Here is a 19,112-nt window from a genome sequence, read left to right as displayed (position 1 = left end):
TTCCTTTCTTAGACACAATGTCCAAGTGGCATTTTTCCCTCAGAGAATGAATGAGAACATCAATATACAGCCAGGCAGCCTATGACACTCTGCACACACAAAGCCTGTGCTGTAACTTGTAACCATCATGTAATAAGTATAATAGTTAGGTTACTTGTTCCTAAAATTCAGTGTGATTCTTCGCTCCCAGTATTTTTCACAGCTGTGCACCTGTCTCCCTGAATCCACTGCTACCTTGGTTCATTCCCATACATAGATGTCACATGGCTGAAGGCTGCTGTATTTCCTGCTGTCCTTCTGTGCTGTGATGGTCTCTTGATAGTTCACCTAAACAGTATCTCCCCCAACAAATAACAACTTATTCTGAATAATAGAGAAATTCTAAAAAATGATGGTGTAATATTAAATGCATAAGTTGAAAACAGAGGAATTCTAATTCTTTAACAGCCAAAGTACACAGGGAAACCAAAAGCAAAATATAATACTTTAAATTAAAAGGCATTTTACACTACTTAAGTGCATTTTAAACTATATGAAGTGTACTATATAGAGAGACATAGCAAAAGAAATATTTAGGGCTCAGGAATAAAGTTCTGATTTAGTTGTGTACAGATAACTCAGTTATTTAAGCTCTTTAATATCTACAGACAAGACATAATTACATTTTCATATAGCTTACAAACCACAATTAAGTACTAGAAATTAAAAATTCACACTATGGTGGGGCACCTGGGTGGCTCAGTCAGTTAGGCGTCTGACTTCAGCTCAGGTCATGATCCCACTATTTGTGAGTTCAAGCCCTGCAACGGGCTCTGTGCCTGTGCTGACAGCTCAGAGCCTGGAGCCTGCTTTGGATTCTGTGTCTCCCTCTCTCTCTGCCCCTCTTTCACTTGCGCTCTGTCTCTGTCTCTCTCAGAAATAGATAAACATAAAAAAATTAAAAAAAATTCACACTATGGTGATAAACTCTGCTTATACAGTTATTGTTATTTGGCAATAATAAATGAAACAAAATTTCATAGATGAGATTTATTACTGAGCCCCAATTATAGTGATTTGGAAAACAGATAAAAATCTACACATGCTACAGGTCCAAAACCCTTGTAAGAGAAATCTAAATTATATGCGGTAAACCCAAGAGAGTAAGAAGACCTTCTTTTCTTATTTGTTGGATAGTCCTAGTTCTAAAATAACCATAAGAAAATTTGGTTTTATGTTTATAATATCATTGTAACATTAATTTACAAAATCTAAAATAAATAACATTTGGTTGTAGTCAAATAAAAAACATCATAGCTCAGTATAACATACTTTTTTTTTTTTTTCAAAGAAAAACTCCAATTGGGTTATTCTCTCATTTATTTATTTTAGTAGTTCAGTGGGACTACCTTTTCAAATGAAATAAAATTCTGGACCAAAGTAGCTGAAATGGAACGCCAAAATATATGAGCCATCTGTGACTCTATAAAAATTATTTGTCTTGGGGGCGCCTGGGTGGCTCAGTTGGTTAAGCATCTGACTCCGGCTCAGGTCATGATCTCATAGTTTGTGGGTTCAAGCCCCACATCACACTCTGTGCTGACAGCTCAGGGCCTGGAGCCTGCTTTGGATTCTGTGTGTCTCTCTCTCTGCCCTCTCCCACTCGTACACTGTCTCTTTTTCTCTCAGAAATAAACATTAAAAAAATTATTTGTCTTGAATGTTGACTGTATGCTTCATAATAATTACAATTATTTTTTTTGTCATAAACATAAGTTCTATGCCAGGAAAAAATGAATGCCTTTCTCAACAGCAAAACAAAACTAAACCCTTAAAACAGTTGCAAATGCACAACTCATCTTAAATATTAAAAATACCATACAAATTTAACAGCACCGGCACTATATTTTTATTATATAGAAGTTAATTCACAAAAACAACTTCCATTCTTAATGGCACTTTCATACAAGGACTTCATGAAAGAAAAATATTGAGAAGCTCTTGCTGTGAACAAAGAATGGGGTAAGGGCTGCAGGATGAGATGTAGTCTAGTGGCCCGTTCACAACTGCTACCTTCCTTCCTCATTAACACATTCTAGAACAAGGAGCATGATACTGTGCACTCACAAAGTCTTCCATTAGAAGATTTCAGGGCCTTTAGCAAAGCTCCGTCTGCAGCATCCAGCACTGTTAATCCCATTTAGATGTTTTCCTCCTCATATAACTGTGTCCCTCACTATCAATAGCTTCGTAGAGATCCTTTGTATTCTCTTGGGATGCATGTAGATAACCAATATAAGCCACGCAAAGGGAAAGGGTTATCAGTCCAAAAGCCATTACAGGTTTGTTCTGTCAAAGAAAAGAAATTATAAATCCTCATTAAGACTTAATCATTTGAGGAGACCCAAATATCTGTTGTACTTTCCTCCTGACATACCAAGTCTTTACTGCCATACTAGCATTCCTATGGTGATATTTTCCATTATAACAATTTACCCAGTTCTTTATTCAATTAACTCAACTCCTGATAATTCAGAGATTATAGAAGGCTCTTGCTTCTCCTCTCCAGTCTGTCTCCTGCCTACAGCCTCTCAGGCCTGCATCTTCAGAAAGGTGGTGGTTGGGAGAGGGGCTAGGGAAATGAGACACAGAAATGGGTCTAGTGATCAAGTCTTCACTTTTACCTGTGTGACATGGAGAAGTTGCTCAACTTTCCTGAGCTCAAGTTTCCCTACTGGCAAACCTTCAATTAGTTAATCTTATTAAGAAGTGAGGAATGAAGTATAACATGCTATTCTTCTTGCCTGAGTTCATGGATAACTTGCAAAAAGCCTTCAATTTTCATGTCCTATATTAAGTGCGGCAAGAATGACAACACATACACTCTCCTCTGGGTACCTACTGTATAACCTTAAGAAACTGTGTGACTGGAGTATATAGCTATACTATGCTGTTCTATACTAAGTTTGATTTACTGCTGAAAAGTCCAAGACCCTGAGAGACTAAGCAATATAACTTTGACACTGGGGGAAAAAAAAGCCTTTAAGTATAGGAAAGATGTTTACAATTCCACAGAAATGTTTTGTTTTGTCTATACTATAACTCAGATCTTCCTGTGTGTTCATGCTCCCCAAATGAACCTTTCTTAGGTCAGTGTGAGTACGTGGTAGTGATACAAGTTTCAATTAGCATTTTCTGCTTCTGTAATACTTGCTGTATTACTACTATTTCAAATCTTGGGGCGCCTGGGTGGCGCAGTCGGTTAAGCGTCCGGCTTCAGCCAGGTCACGATCTCGCGGTCCGGGAGTTCGAGCCCCGCGTCAGGCTCTGGGTTGATGGCTCAGAGCCTGGAGCCTGTTTCCGATTCTGTGTCTCCCTCTCTCTCTGCCCCTCCCCCGTTCATGCTCTGTCTCTCTCTGTCCCAAAAATAAATAAACGTTGAAAAAAAAAAATTAAAAAAAAAATCTTAATCATCAAAAGAATAAAGGTCAAACTTTTCGACCTGGATGGACATATAACAAGGCCAAAAGCTCAAAGCAGTTTAAATCTATAAATCTTGACATGCACTTGGCAATTAAAACAACATATTAGTTCAAAGGTTTTAAAACATTCTACCTCTATTTAATTACTTGCTTGTTAAATTGACCTGTTTAACTTTAAAACAGTTTACACTGGCAACTATGTTATTAAAATTCTAACCAAGGGGCTTGTGCTGACAGCATGGACCCTGCTTGGAATTCTCTCTCTCTCTCTCTCTCTCTCTCTCTCTCTCTTACTCTCTGTCAAAATATATAAACAAACATTTTAAAAATAGATTTACTAAAATGCTAACCAAAGGGTGCCTGGGTAGCTCAGTTGGTTGAGCGTCCGATTCTTGATTTCGGTTCAGGTCATGATCCCTGGGTTGTGGGATCAAGCCCTGTATCAGGCTTCATGCTCAGTGTGGAGCCTGTTTAAGATTCTCTCTCTCTCCCTCTGACCCTCTCCTCTACTCATGCTCTCTCTCTCTAAAATAAAATTAAAATTAAAATCAAATGCTCAGTCTATGGGATTTCTTTAAAATAAATGAATGAATAAAATTCTAACCAAATCCAATACATTTAAATATATAATAATTTGATTTTACTTACATTTATGTAAAAATAAAGTTTATATTTATTTTAAAATAAAACTGGTCAAATATATTCAGTAATTTGCAACAAAAATATAAATGATTAGCTAACTCCCTTACAGTGTACTAGTGTATGTTTTGAAATTTTTCATACTTGCAATATCCCTTAGGTAAAAATACAATAAAGGCTAGAATTGTAGTCTATAAAAATGATCAGATTTTCATTTTGCTTTATTTCAATGAAAGGTCTTATTTATGTAATAGTACCTGATCAAACAATAAAAATTTCTTTCAAATTGGTGCAACTATTAAAATAAAATATTAAAGAGGAATTTGAGAAGTCGATCTATCAAAGTGCAACTGTATTCTGTTAAAGTTCTCAAATACCTCAAAATAATTAGTTTTATATGTATAGAGAAATAGCATTTAAGATTTCCCTTTCACCTGCTTTTATCAGAGAGGCCTTATTAGTCAACATAAAATTTTCATGACACAATCAAATGTGACAGGAAAATAAACACTTTCTATTTCTGATAGTCTAGTTAAACTGAACATAATGTCTTATCCTAGGTATATTTCTTACGGGTTTAATGAAGAGCTCTGGATTCACAGCCCGAAATAAGGTTGTCGTGCGGACTCCTCTGAGCCCTGGGTTTTTAAAGTCGTTCTCTTTGGGTGGTTCCTTTTTAAAGCCGGGAGACTCTGGTGCTGAAGACATCTTGACTAATGATGATTTATTACCTAGAAGTAAAATAAGAGACTTTTTTTTTCTTCACAGTTTTTCTGATAATGTTCTTTAAAAAAAAAAAAAAAAAAAGCATTCTACATGCATTCCTTTTTTTGAATTCCAGTCCAGATACATACCAAGAGTGATCGCCAATTATTTTATTACTTCATATAACATGTACTTTGTAAATGGTGCTCTAAATTTTATTTGATAAAATCGTTATTTTTGATCTCTTAGAACAAGTCAGGTGGGCAAAAGTTGTGTTCCTACTTTCACAGAAGCCTGGAGAATTGTTCTTGGTCTGAATCACATTGTATCCTGTTATATAAAGAGGAAGCTAAGGGTAGCAGGGGCCAGTGGATTATCCATACCCTTCTTTATTTCCTCCCATTTTCACTCTTCTTCACTTTCCAACAGCTTTGAAAGAACAGTGGCATTTTTCAATTTCTCCTACAGCTTCACCCCTGGCCCATGCTCATCAGCCTTCTTCTGGGGGACCGACCTAAGCATGAGTACCAAGCAGTAAGGGTAAGTAGCTATTTTCACTCCTCATTTGCCTGTCAGTGACTTTTTGGGAAGGACTGCTCTGCTATCTCAAGGTGAATATCCATTTTCCTCTTAATTACTCTAACTCTATCCTATTAAATCCCAATGTGTCTTTTGGTTTATGGTTCTGCCAGCTGGAGTGTCAACATTTTGTGAATATTTTTCTCTTCTAGGTACTATTAGGCAAAAGCTTATTCTTATCATTCCTGCCACCTAATGCTGGGGAGAGGTGTGGGAGGGTTGGAAGGAAAGAGGTAGGAAAAGAAAGCTTCCCAAGGTGGAAATTAATGACAATCTAATAAAATGTTCTGGGGAAATGCTGTAACCCTACCATACAGTAAATGTTATGAAACAAGAGTCAAACATTCACATTTAAACACTCACTGGGGCTTTGTTCATACAAGTATTCTTTAAGTTTTCCATTTTACAGACTTTATAAAGGCAATATTTTTGCAACTTTATTAGTTATGGAGAAAATTAGTTCAGTTTTTTCAAAACTGTCTTTGTTGAAGTGGTTAGTTCATCTATACCACTTAATTGCATAAACACCTCATCAGGAACAGCTACTTGAAGGGAAAGGACTTCTCAACGCTGTCTATACTTGCTAGGGCTTCTGAATTGTTCGCTGTTTCCTATTCCTTCATCCACTGGATGATGGTTTTCATTGTTGTCACAATATTCAACATCACTTTCTGGTTCCACTTTGATATTACTTAGCACTCATATATCAATTTTAGGATTTGCTAACTCTTGGAAAATAGTTCATAGTTCAACTGCTATCTCTAGCCACAAAGTCTTTAAACTCAAACTGGTCTGGGAGATGAGTTTCCCAAAATTCCCAAAATTTCACTATGTGGATGGCTCTACAGACCACCAGGTCTCAGCAATCATGCCAATAGCTTGCTTCATTTTATTTTCAGTTTTCCCTTCATCATCCAGATTTAGAAAGAGTTATTTCAGCAGTGTGCTTTCACTGTGAAAATTAACCCCCATCTTATGGGTGTAGAATGGCTGTGCAGTTCAATGGGAAAAACTCAACACATGCATGATCTAAGCATAGGAGTGTGTTGTAGGCAGAGCAACCGACTGTCTATCAGCAGGAGGATATTGTATTTTGCTCCTTTCATTCTCTTGCCAGCATTTCTCATTCATTAAATAAATGTCTCATCCTATAGGTATATGTACTGGCTTGGTAATCATAGGGGAGCAAATGAGCATTTCCAAAGCACTGAAGGTAAACTACTTGCCAATGACAAGTAGTCCCACCTTTTCCGTCCAAGATGCATTCAGCAGAATAGAACAATCATCAGTCTTTGTTTACTTCTTTTGCAAAGTCCACCTTGGGCATGACATATATGAGGTAGCAATTCATAGAACACTTCATCAGCATTTCAAACATTAGTCAAGCTGTAACTAGCAATTGTTTCGTTGTTGTTGTTTTATTTCTCTTGTATGCAAGTTACTAATTTTCTCCACTAGAACAGTGTTTTGTTTTGTTTTTCACTACAGACAACTTCTGAAACAATTCCATAACATGCCTGGTATTTGTTCAGTCAGCATACACTTGCTTGAAACTCATCATGCCCAAAGGTGGCAAAAAATCCACTGCTTCCTGCTGACCAGGAGGTCCGTCGACATGCCCATTTCCTGTATTAACTTCTTGATACCACACAAAACCAGCTGTAATGGGGACTTGGCATATGCTTCTGCGTTAGGCCCAGAATCCCTATAACTTCCTCCTCATTTATGGCCTTACCTTTCAATGTCAACAATACAGGGGGAGGGATGTAAAATTCCTTTGCTACTCCTCCTTTCTTATGAGAACAAACTACTCCTGTTGGTTTCCTTTCCTTCTATGAAAACTGCTAACATTTCTTCTTTCCCTCTCAACCATGAGAGCAGGGTAGATGGCATGTGCAAACATATTTAGAATTTAAGTAACAAATGGTGGTCACCAGATGCCTAAGCTAGGTGCCAGTGATGTTTCTACTTAAGCTAATAACATGATTGACTGTAATGTGGGGGAAAAAATACCAGAAAGAAGCAATCATTAAAGTGGAAGCGATATTACAGTCTGTAAATCAGCCATGCCCATAAAAAAATGTGAGGCAGGAAACAGTTAACACAATGTCCACGCTGTTAGGACTGAATCACAGCCTCACAGTATACCCCTAATTGAAACTGGGGCTTTAGATAAAAATAGTAGGAAGGCCTGAAAAAGCAAATATACAAAGGTAAGTCATTATAACCATAAACTGACAAAGAGACATTTTCCTTCAATTATTGAGAAATTGCTGCATGTATTTAAAACAAAGATAACCAGTAGAATATGGTTTAAAATTGTCTAGTGGGAAGAAAAACAAGGTAATGGGGAAGGTGGGTATAGACAGCACATACTGTAGAGCACAGAAGGGCCCTCAGACCGCAGTTATCACACACACTCTGTGTTGATGAAAATGTGCCAAGAATTGAGGATGATTAACTCAATACTTACCTCAAGTCCAAAAAATGAGAGAGAGAGAGAGAGAGAGAGGGAGGGAAATTTCACTATTTTAAAGTCAAAGGGATATAGTAATGTTCGATGTCAAAATTCAACCTATATGAAATGTCTATAAAAACTATAGGGGCAGCTGGGTGGCTCAGTCGGTTAAGCATCCGACTTCAGCTCAGGTCATGATCTCGCCGTCCGTGAGTTCGAGCCCTGTGTCAGGCTCTGTGCTGACAGCTCAGAGCCTGGAGCCTGTTTCAGATTCTGTGTCTCCCTCTCTCTCTGACCCTCCCCCATTCATGCTCTGTCTCTCTCTGTCTCAAAAATAAATAAACATTAAAAAAAATTAAAAAAAAAAACAAACTACAGATTAAGAGTGTTGTAACATGAATTGTAATAACTTCATTTTAGTTGCAAGATTCCTTGGTCTCCTCTCTTCCTTAGCAGAACCTGTTTCCTTTGTAATGAATCAAGGAAATAAGCAACCAAGGCAGTATTCCTTTTATTACAATCTCCAGACATCCATATTCGCCTTAACAATGCACTATGTATGTTAAACTTTTTACCAGAAATGACAATTAACGAATACCTGGGCTGGGGTGCCTGGGTGGCTCAATCGGTTGACCATCTGACTTCAGCTCAGGTCATGATCTCACAGATCGTGAGTTCGAGCCCCGCGTCAGGCTCTGGGCTGACAGCTCAGATTTGGATTCTGTGTCTCCCTCTCTCTCTGCCCCTTCTCCACTCACGTTCAGTCTCTGTGTCTCTCTCAAAAATAAATAAAACATAAAAAAATATATATCTGGGCTAGAAGCCACCAGAAGTGTTTATTAAAGGGACATTTACAAATTAAGGGATTACCTACTACACTATATGCTGTATTTTAAAAGATTTCATATACATAATTTCCATTGTTTATGATACTTTCTGCAGAGTATATAAGTAACATTTCCCGTTATATATCAGCCTTTTATCAGACAACATTTTCTATTATATATCAGTCTTTAAATAAGACAGCTTGGGGCACCTGGGTGGCTCAGTTGGTTAAGTGTCCAACTTTAGCTCAGGTCATGACCTCATGGTTCATGAGTTCTAGCCCCACGTTGGGCTCTCTGCTGAAAGCTCACAGCCGGGAGTCTGCTTTGGATTCTGTGTCTCCCTCTCTCTGCCCCTCCACCCACCCACACTCTGTCTCTTTCTCTCTCAAAAATAAACATTAAAAAAAAAAGACAACTCAATTTTATTGCTTTTTTAATGAGCCACAGTCACCGAAGATGTTACAATAGTTCTCCCAAAATTGTATGAATTTGCTTATACCATCTATTGAACTAACAAAAAAATCTTAAGAACCTTCTATACTTTAAATAAAAAATGTAGATTACTGAGGCCAAAATGGGCTTTAGTAGCCAAGAATTTGTTATATATAATAGAAGAAACAAAATACCACAAAATCTTTTCCATGTGTAAAGTTCTTTAGAATCTCTTCACATGCCTGACCCACAAAGATCTACATACATGGCTGGAGCAGAAATTCAAGATATGTTGGTTGAATAAGCACAGTATATAGAGTATAAAGCCTTAGTTGTTTATTCACAGATATGTTCATTGTCAAAACTCTTTGGGAAAACAAATATCTACATCAAAAGTAAACTTTTTTATTGATTTTATTGATTGATTTTTTAAAAATGTTTATTCATTTTTGAGAGAAAGAGAGAGAGAGACAGAGTATGAGCTGGGGAAGAGCAGAGAGAGATAGGGAGACACCGAATCCGAAGCAGGCTCCAGGCTCTGAGCGGTCAGCACATAACCCTATGCGGGGCTCGAACCATGAGCAGTGAGACCATGACCTGAGCTGAAGTTGGAGGCTCAACCAACTGAGCCACCCAGGCGCCCCCACCAAAAGTAAACTTTTACTGTAGAACTAAAAGCTGACTAGCTATTTTCAAGTGCACAGCTAATATAAATTCCACTTTTAAAAGCTGCGAAACTCATCAAAAATTCAAAGCACAGCAATAATCTATGGACATTACCACTCAAATGAACTGTACTTAAGACAAAAATTTCTATTGAACATCTAGCACACTTCTTTCAGAACTTCTTGTCTTCCCATCACTTTCTCCAACTTTTTTCCTTACTCTTTGTTTCCTACCGCAAGTAACCAGCACTTGCTTATTTGCATATGATATTGACCAATCTCTAGTTATACTAACTTTAAAAAAAAATTTTTTTTTAACGTTTATTTATTTTTGAGACAGAGAGAGACAGAGCATGAACGGGGGAGGGTCAGAGAGAGGGAGACACAGAATCTGAAACAGGCTCCAGGCTCTGAGCTGTCAGCACAGAGCCCGATGCGGGGCTCAAACTAACAGACCGCGAGATCATGACCTGAGCCGAAGTCAGCCACTCAACCGACTGAGCCACCAGGCGCCCCTATACTCACTTTTTTAAAAAAAGTTTATTTATTTATTTTGAGAGAGAGCACAGGAGAGGACAGAGAGAGAGGGAGAGAGAATCCCAAGCAGACTCTTCAGTGTCAGCACAGAGCCTGACATGGGGCTGCAACTCACAAACCATGGGATCATGACCTGAGCCAAAATCAAGTTGGATACTTAACCAACTGAACCACCCAGGTGCCCCTAGTTATACTCACTTTCAAGATAGGTTTATTTTTAAGCTAAGGGAAGAAATTTCATGTACAGTGTTAAAAAGGGAATCATACAAAACAAACACACAGAGTCTGGCAGGGATGATGGAAACTTGGCATTGCACTGCTCCTGGCTAAGCAATTTGGTGATTAGTTTGTGTATGGGACCACTTGGAAAATACTCCATAAATCAGGTATCCACAGGGCCACCCTGGTTGGTGAAATCTGTCCAGGAGCCCCTACTCTTATTTCTTCTTCATTTTTCCATCACTCATTTCTTGTTCCCTTATTGACAAATGATAAAAAACTGTTGTTTCTAAATTTTAAAGAAATAGAGTAGGATTTTTCATACGTATCTGTATAAATGATGTAAATTAAGCTGCATTCACTTCATATGTCCCACCCTGCTAAAAAGTTCTTTACCTTTTTCTTCTGCCCATCCTCTTGTGAAGGAAATATGAAGAGATAAAGGGTGCAATTCCATGAGGGTCATTCACACCTCAAAGTGTGAGGATGGTGCCCTCCTGGAATTAATAATACACAATGTGTGAGGCTGTATAAGATAGTCCAAGATAGTGCTAGACAGAGTCAGGACTGGTCGTTTTTTTGTTTGTTTTGTTTTAAGTAGGCTTCAGCACAGAGCCCAATGTGGGGCTTGAACTCACAACCCTGAGATCAAGACCTGAGCTGAGATCAAGCAAGAGTCAGAGGCTCAACTGACTGAGTCACTAAGGTGCCCCAGGACTGGTCATTTTTTGATGATTTTCCTTCCTTTAGCAAAATTCTTCCTCAGGGGGATGATCCAGAATGTATCTGGCAACTGACATAAAACAATTCATTGACCTAAAACTGGCATGACTGTCTATATTATACTATATATGGAAATTAGACCAAGATAAAAAGACTATGAGTTACTTTAGGGAAAAATTTAATCTTCAAGTATTCATTTTTGAAATCAGCGTCTCAATAGGAGATGTCAAAACAGAATTATCAGAATTACAGCATGTTAGTGAGAAGGAACCTTAGCAATAATCAGAGCCTTTCCTTTAACACTTAAGGAATTATATAAACCTAACCAAAAAGATGAAAAATCTATACAATGAAATCTATAGAAAGCCTATGAAAGAAATTGAAGAAGACACACAAAAAAATGGAAAAATACTTCATGCTCATGGACTGGAAGAACAAGTATTGTTAAAATGTCAATACTATCCAAAGCAATCTATATATTCAATGAAATCCCTATCAAAATAACACTAGCATTCTTCACAGAGCTAGAACAAACAATCCTAAAATTTGTATGGAACCAGAAAAGACCCCAAATAACCAAAGTAATATTGAAAAAGAAAACCAAAGCTGGAGGCATCACAATCCCAGACTTCAAGACGTATTACAAAGCTGTAATCATCAAAAAGGTATGGTACTGGCACAAAAACAGACATAGATCAGTGAAATAAAATGATAACCCAGAAATGGACCCACAAACGTATGGCCAACTAATCTTTGACAAAGCAGAAAAGAATATCCAGTGGAAAACAGTCTCTTCAGCAAACGGTTTTGGGAAAAGTGGACAGCAACATGCAGAAGAATGAACCTAGACCACTTTCTTACACCATACCCCAAAATAATAAACTCAAAATGGAGGACAGACCTAAATATAAGACAGGAAACCATCAAAATCCTAGAGGAGAAAGCAGGCAAAACCTCTTTGATCTTGGCCACAGCAACTTCTTACTCAACATGCCTCCGGAGGCAAGTGAAACAAAAGCAAAAATGTACTACTAGGACCTCAGCAAAATAAAAAGCTTCTGCACAGCAAAGGAAACAATCAACAAAACTAAAAGGCAACAGAATGGGAGAAGATATTGCAAATGACATACCAGATAAAGGGTTAGTATCCAAAATCTATGAAGAACTTATCAAACTCGACACCCTAAAAACTAATAATCCAGCGAAGAAATGGGCAAAAGACATGAAAAGACGCTTTTCCAAAGAAGACAACCAGATGGCTAATAGACACATGAAAAAATGCTCAACATCACTCATCATCAGGGACATACAATTAAAATCACAATGAGATACCACCTCACACCAGTCAGAATGGCTAAATTATCAATTCAGGCAACAACATGTGTTGGCAAGGATGCAGAGAAAGAGGATCTCTTTTGCACTGCTGGTGGGAATGCAAACTGGTGTAGCCACTCCAGAAAACATTAAGGAGGTTTCTCAAAAAATTAAAAATAGAACTACCCTATGACCCAGCAATTGCACTACTATTTATCAAAGGGTTACAGGTGTGCTGTTTTGAAGGGGCACATGCACCCCAATGTTTATAGCAGTGCTACTGACAATAGCCAAAGTATGGAAACAGCCCAAGTGTCCACTGAGGGATGAATGGATAAAGAAGATGTGGTATACACATACAATGGAATATTACTCAGCAATCAAAAAGAATGAAATCTTGCTATCTGCAAGTACATGGATGGAACTAGAGGGTATTATGCTAAGCAAAATAAATCAGTCAGAGAAAGACAAGTATCATATGACTCCACCCATATGTGGAATTTAAGATACAAAACAGATGAACATACAGGAAGGGAAGTAAAAATAATATAAAAACAGGGAGGGGGACAAAACATAAGAGATTCTTTTTTAGTATAAATGCTGCCAAAGTGAGCACAAGAGACTCTTAAAGACAGAGAACAAACTGATGGTTGCTGGAGGGGCTATGGGTGGGGGGATGGGCTAAATGGGTAAGGGGCGTTACAGAAGGCACTTGTTTGGATAAGCACTGGGTGTTATACATAGGGGATGAACCACTGGAATCTACTACTGAAATCATTATTGCACTATATGCTAATTAACTTGGATGTAAATTAAAAACAAATTAATTTAAAAATATTTAGGGAATTATAAAATTGACAAAATAATGAGATATAAAATACACTTGTTATTTTAGTTTCATATACCATGCTATCTTAATATGTAAGAAAAAACATTTGAAGTCTGGAACAAAACACCTTAAAAATAATTTAAATTAGAATAAACAAGTTTGGGTTAGAATCAGAGGGATTTATGTCTTGAGGGGAGGTAGCATAGCCTCAAATTACAGCTTTATTATTTACAAGCTGGAGGTCTTTGAATAAGTGACAACCTCTGTGGGCCTCAGTTTCCACCTAAAGGGGTAAAGTTATCTTACTGCATAGAACTGCTCTGTAGATTGAGATAACATTTTTTTTAGATAATATTTCTTTAAAGGATATAACAGATGTTCAGTAAATCGTCGCCATTATCTGCTTACCATCTAGTCCAATTCTTTTTTTTTTTTTTTTTTTTTTTTTAACAGAGAAACCTAGACCCAAAGAGATTGTGTCTTTGCCATTAGGAGTAAAATAATCCAGGTCTCTCAATGTCCAAGCCCACCCCTATTCCACCACTTGACCTCACCTTACTTCAAAATCGATAAGACATTGCATCTACAAGTTATTTCCAGAATTATGAAACATAAAATTGCAATCACTTAAATGTTTTAAATGGATTCCGTATTTGTTGTTTTTGGTGTAAAAAAAAATACTGTTTAAAAAGTATCTTTCCATCTCTTGAATTTACTTTACCTGAGTAAGGGAGAAAGATTTTCACAATGGCCTAGTTACAATCTGAGGGCTGTAAAGTATTATTAAGGTCTACTCCCCTCCCCATACTGTGGTACCTACATTACAGCTGGTTATTTCTCGAAGACAGATGTATCTGAAGCCTCCAGAAAAAGAAACTGCATTCAATTAAGTTTCAGACACGGTGTTGCAAAGTGGAACATAAGACTTTTTAACACAGTTACTAAAGGAAAGAGCACCTCCAGTGAAAACAATTACAACACCATTTCCCCCTAAACAGGAGTTTGGTGAGCAGGGACACCAAGTGGCTGTACAGGAAATGGGAGGGTTCTTGGGGTGGAGGTGTCCATGGATAGGGCACTGACCAGAGGCCCGGGCTCCTAGCACGTAAGGGGCGGGAAATAGGTCCTGTGGGGCCACAGATCCCCGAGACCGCTCAGAGCGCCCACGGAGTGCTCGGGAGAACGCCGTCAGGTCCAACGCACCTGGGAGTAAGGCCGCAGGGCGACCGGGCCCGCCAAGACCTGGCACCAGCGCGCGGTGGGGCTGCCGTCCTGTTCCTGCAGGCAGCCCGCGGCCCCGCCACCGGTCACCCGCCGCCGAACACCCGCCCCGAGCTCACCTGCTCCCTCTCCGCTCCGCCTCGTCTCTGCCTGCGGGAGAGAGCGGCCCAGCGCGCCCAGCCGGCTCAGCGCCACAGCGGCCCCTACAGCCTGGAGGCTGTGACGCCTAGGCTCGTGGACTGTGGGACCCAGGCCAGCCCTGCTTGGGTACCTCCTACGCCCTGGGGCCGCCTGCGGATTTGCCTGCTGGAGTTTGCAAGAGGCGTGTTTAGCGTCTTCCTTTTTTACCTTTAGTTTTCAGCCTCCTACGGTTCAAATAACCTTCCAGTTTCATGTGTCTGTGTTTTGTATAAATAAAAGGAGACATCACCTAGAAACATACACATTCATTTAATGGAAGGGGAAAGCTTTCTGAATCGGGGGAGAAGGCTGGGATTTGGTATCCTCCTTGCCCAGATTTTAGAGGCACAGTCATTCAAATGTACAGTTAATACTCTGCCGTTCTACTAGTGCCTTAACATTTCAAGATAGAAGACATTTGTAGCTATGGTTGTGATAAGAATAGATAAGGTTGTTGGTCTGCAGGTACTTTCCCGATTTTAAAGTTTGTTGGTATAGCAGTTGTATTAAACAAACAAAATAGAATAGCAGTATTACAAGAGGCTGGGAGAGACGCTGGTCCTTGTCTCACAGAGTGGAAGAATGAATCTGGTGGATAACAGAGAGTGAGCAAAGCAGTGAGTTTATTGAGAAAGTATGAAGCTCTCAAGAGTGAGAGGGGTCTTGACTGGGTAGTTAGGGAGGATTTTTGTCCCCTTTTATTGGGACCTTATCAGAAAGTTTGTGAGCCTCCACTCATGGCAGCTAGCCCAGGCAGGTCTGAATACGTTTATCTTTTTTTTTTTTTTTTTTTTTTCCTCCAACCCGTCTGCTGCCTGCCTCCCTGAAGGTCCCTTATCTCTCCCTGCCTAATGTTAACCCTTTCCCTACATAGCAGGTGCTCAGATTTGGACATGGATTTGTGTAAAGCTTGGGCAGATGAATTTTGAATTTAAAATATTTTTTTTTCAACGTTTATTTATTTTTGGGACAGAGAGAGACAGAGCATGAACGGGGGAGGGACAGAGAGAGAGGGAGACACAGAATCGGAAACAGGCTCCAGGCTCTGAGCCATCAGCCCAGAGCCCGATGCGGGGCTCGAACTCACGGACCGTGAGATCGTGACCTGGCCGAAGTTGGACGTTTAACCGACTGTGCCACCCAGGCGCCCCTTGAATTTAAAACTCGTTCGTTCAAGCCAAATTAACTTTATATTTGACTAGAGGTTTAATTTCTAAAAGTTCATCACCATCTGGTATTACTAGGCAATATTATGACAAAATAAGTTAAATTTTATTTAAAAGCTGTTTGTGATATGAAAAGGTGCTCGATATCATTAATCATCAGGGAAATGCAAATCAAAATCACAATGAGATACCATCTCACACCTGTTAGAATGGCCATCAATCAAAAAAGACAAGTGAGAAGTGTTGATGAGGATGCAGAGAAAAAGGAACCCCCTTGCACTGTTGGTGGGAATGTAAACTAGTGCAGCCACTGTGGAAAACAGCATGGAGGTTCCTCAAAAAAATTAAAAATAGAACTACCATCTGATGCAACAATTCCATTTCTGGATATATATCCAAAGTATATAAAATTACTATCTCAAAAATATATCTGCACCCCACAATGTTCATTTGCAGCATTTTTACAATAGCCAAAATATGGAAGCAACCTAAGTATTTGTCAGTGGGTGAATGGATAAAGAAAATTTGGTATATATGTGTGGTGGAATATTATTCAGCCCTGAGAAAGGACATCCTGCTGTTTGTGACAACATGGTTGGATCTTTTTTTTTTTTTTTTTTTTTTTTTTTTTTTAGAGAGAGAAAGAGTGAGAGTGCAAGCAGGGGGAGGGGTGGAGGGAGAGAGAACCTTTTCTTTTAATGTTTATTTATTTAGAGAGGGACAGAGAGATCAAGTGGGGGAGGGGCAGAGAGGGAGAGAGAATCCCAAGCAGGATTCTGCACTGACAGTGAGGAGCTTGACACAACACTCGATCCCACGAACCTCAGGATCATGACCTGAGCCGAAATCAAGTTGGACACTCAACCGAGTGAGCCACCAGGCGTCCCACGAGAGAGAATCTTAAACAGGCTCCATGCTCAGTGTGGAGTCCAAAGCAGGGTTCAATCCCCCAACCCTGGGATCATGACTTGAGTCAAAATCAAGAGTTGGAGGCCAACAGACTGAGCCACTCAGACACCCCATAACAACATGGACGGATCTTGAGGGCATTATGCTAAGTGAAGTAAGTCAGACAGAAAGACAAATACTGTAAATCATGTATATGCAGAATCTAAAAAAGATGAATGCACAGAAATAGAGACTAGACTGCTGGCTGCTAGGGACTGAAGGCATAAGACAAATGGGGAGCTATTGGTCAAAGAGTACAAACTTCCAGTTAGAAGATGATTTTTTTTAAGTTTATTTATTTTGAGAAAGAAAGCACATAAATGGGAGAGGGACAGAGAGAGAGAGGCAGAGAAAAAAAGCCCAAGCAGGCTCTTCGCTGTCAGTACAGAGCCCAATGTGGGGCTTGAATTCACAAACTGTGAGATCATGACCTGAGCTAACGTCTGATGTTTAACCAACTGAGCCACCAAGGCGCCCCAATAATTTCTGAAGATCTAATGCGTAACACAATGATTACAGTTGATAATACTGTATTTTATATGTGAAATTTGCTAATAGATCTTAAATATTCTCACTAAAAAAAATTAACTGGTGATGCTCTGTATAAATGTGTTAAATCAAGATAGTATACACTTCATATTTGTACAATGTTATATGTCAATTATATCTTAGTAAAGCTGGGGTGGAGGGGAAGTTGCCCATAAAATCAATACCAAACACAACACCAAACTTCCAGATTATGTTCAAAAGTCTCTCAAACAAACAAACAAACAAACAGACAAACAAAAAATGAAAGAAAGAAAGAAAAAGAAAAAGAAAAAAGAAAAAAGAAAAGAAAAGAAAAGGCTATTTGTACAGTAACCACAGAACAACTGCAGGCTACAAACATTCTTGTGTTGCATTATCAATATACCCATATTTTCTCCTTATCCCTCAGGGTTCCCCTCACTGATCAGCAAAATACCAAGTATCACTTAGAAACAAAATTATCTTAACTGTCATGATCAATCCAAAATGATCAGGTGAAAGAATGTGTAATAAAAGAGCATAAACTGTAGGTAAAGATAATAGAGAAAAGCCTAAAGGCCTTGCCAATGTCGTGGATATGAAAAAGGCAAGTGGTGTGGATAAACAATAGTTCTTTCCATTTTATCATGCTTTTAAGAAATTACTTTGAAGAATGATGCCAGTCTGAAATCAGCTTTTATAATCATTTTAAACAGCACCATCAATATTTAATAATATGTAACAGGAGATTTGGTATTTGCTAGGATTAGGAGATTTTATATTTTATGGGATGAGCTACATAAAACAAAAGTTCACCTGTGTGAAAATACATTCGAATTGACAAAATACGCCTGTTTTCATCAGGAGTTCATCAAGTGTGTCCCAGGGACAACACTAGTGGTCTCTGAGCCTTATCAGGGGAATCTCTGATGTGCTGCTTCCTTTTTTTTCAGGAATGAATGGATAGCTGTCTTATAATACTTAATAAAACTCATAAATTAATTTATTGGTGTTGGTTTGCTGTTGTTACTGTTGTTGTTATAAAACAAATGCTGGCTTCTTTTCCCCAGCATTAAGCCAACCCAATGTCAAAGTAGCTAATATCATTAATGTGGGTCATGGGGATATCTGACTCCACTGAATGCTTTATTAGCTGACAAACTGGAAAAAATTAGGCCATGTGTGGTATAATACAAAAATAATCCCAATTCTCCACTCCTCCATACTTTACCCCTCACCCCTGTGTCCATCCCTTATCCATGCCCTCCCACTCTGATTCTGGGGTCAGCCTTATGAATTATTTTGATTCATATGATACTAGCAAATATGACACAAGCAGAAGCTGAAAAGGTGTTTGAACTGGTGATTATGCCCCAACTAGCCCACTGGAGACAGCCAAGCCAAGTCATCCTCATCATTCCAACAGAGGCCATCCTAAGACTGGACATCAGTCAGCTGGGCCCGAGACATGTGAGCAAGCCCAGCCCAGGTCAGCAGAGCTACCTGCCAAGGTCAGACAAGCCTGCTCAGGACAGCTGGGCTTAAACAGGTGTGTTGGTTGTTGTGCAGCTTTATTGTGGCAATGGATAATAGATATCCACACACTCCACTGCAAATTCGCTGAAATCAAAGAGCATTTGCCTGATAGCTTGAGGAGTAATCTGCTTCCAGTAGGAATTGTAAGAAGAACAAATGTTTGCTA

General features: G+C 38.9%; 1 protein-coding gene across 5 annotated transcripts; it reads right to left on the bottom strand.

Moving 5' to 3' along the window:
- Positions 1-1,864: 1,864 nt before the first annotated feature.
- SMIM8 (small integral membrane protein 8) lies at positions 1,865-14,875 on the bottom strand. Of its 5 annotated transcripts, none has more exons than XM_006931878.4 (3): positions 14,729-14,875; positions 4,674-4,831; positions 1,865-2,328 (listed from the first exon to the last, which is right to left on the bottom strand). In XM_006931878.4, exons 2-3 carry the CDS (start codon positions 4,806-4,808, stop codon positions 2,170-2,172), a joined length of 294 nt encoding a protein of 97 aa, XP_006931940.2. In that variant the 5' UTR covers positions 4,809-4,831; positions 14,729-14,875; the 3' UTR covers positions 1,865-2,169. The 5 variants fall into 5 exon arrangements, with proteins under 5 accessions (XP_006931940.2, XP_006931939.2, XP_019686493.2 ...); XM_006931877.3 differs by lacking the exon at positions 14,729-14,875 and adding an exon at positions 14,592-14,722; XM_019830934.3 differs by lacking the exon at positions 14,729-14,875 and adding an exon at positions 14,209-14,389.
- Between the last annotated feature and the right edge of the window lie 4,237 nt (positions 14,876-19,112).

This window comes from Felis catus, chromosome B2 (genome assembly GCF_018350175.1).
Source record: "Felis catus isolate Fca126 chromosome B2, F.catus_Fca126_mat1.0, whole genome shotgun sequence".
In the NCBI taxonomy this organism is placed as follows: domain Eukaryota; kingdom Metazoa; phylum Chordata; class Mammalia; order Carnivora; family Felidae; genus Felis; species Felis catus.
The sequence above is the reverse complement of the archived record's forward strand: the minus strand, read 5'-3'. Positions and strand labels throughout refer to the sequence as shown.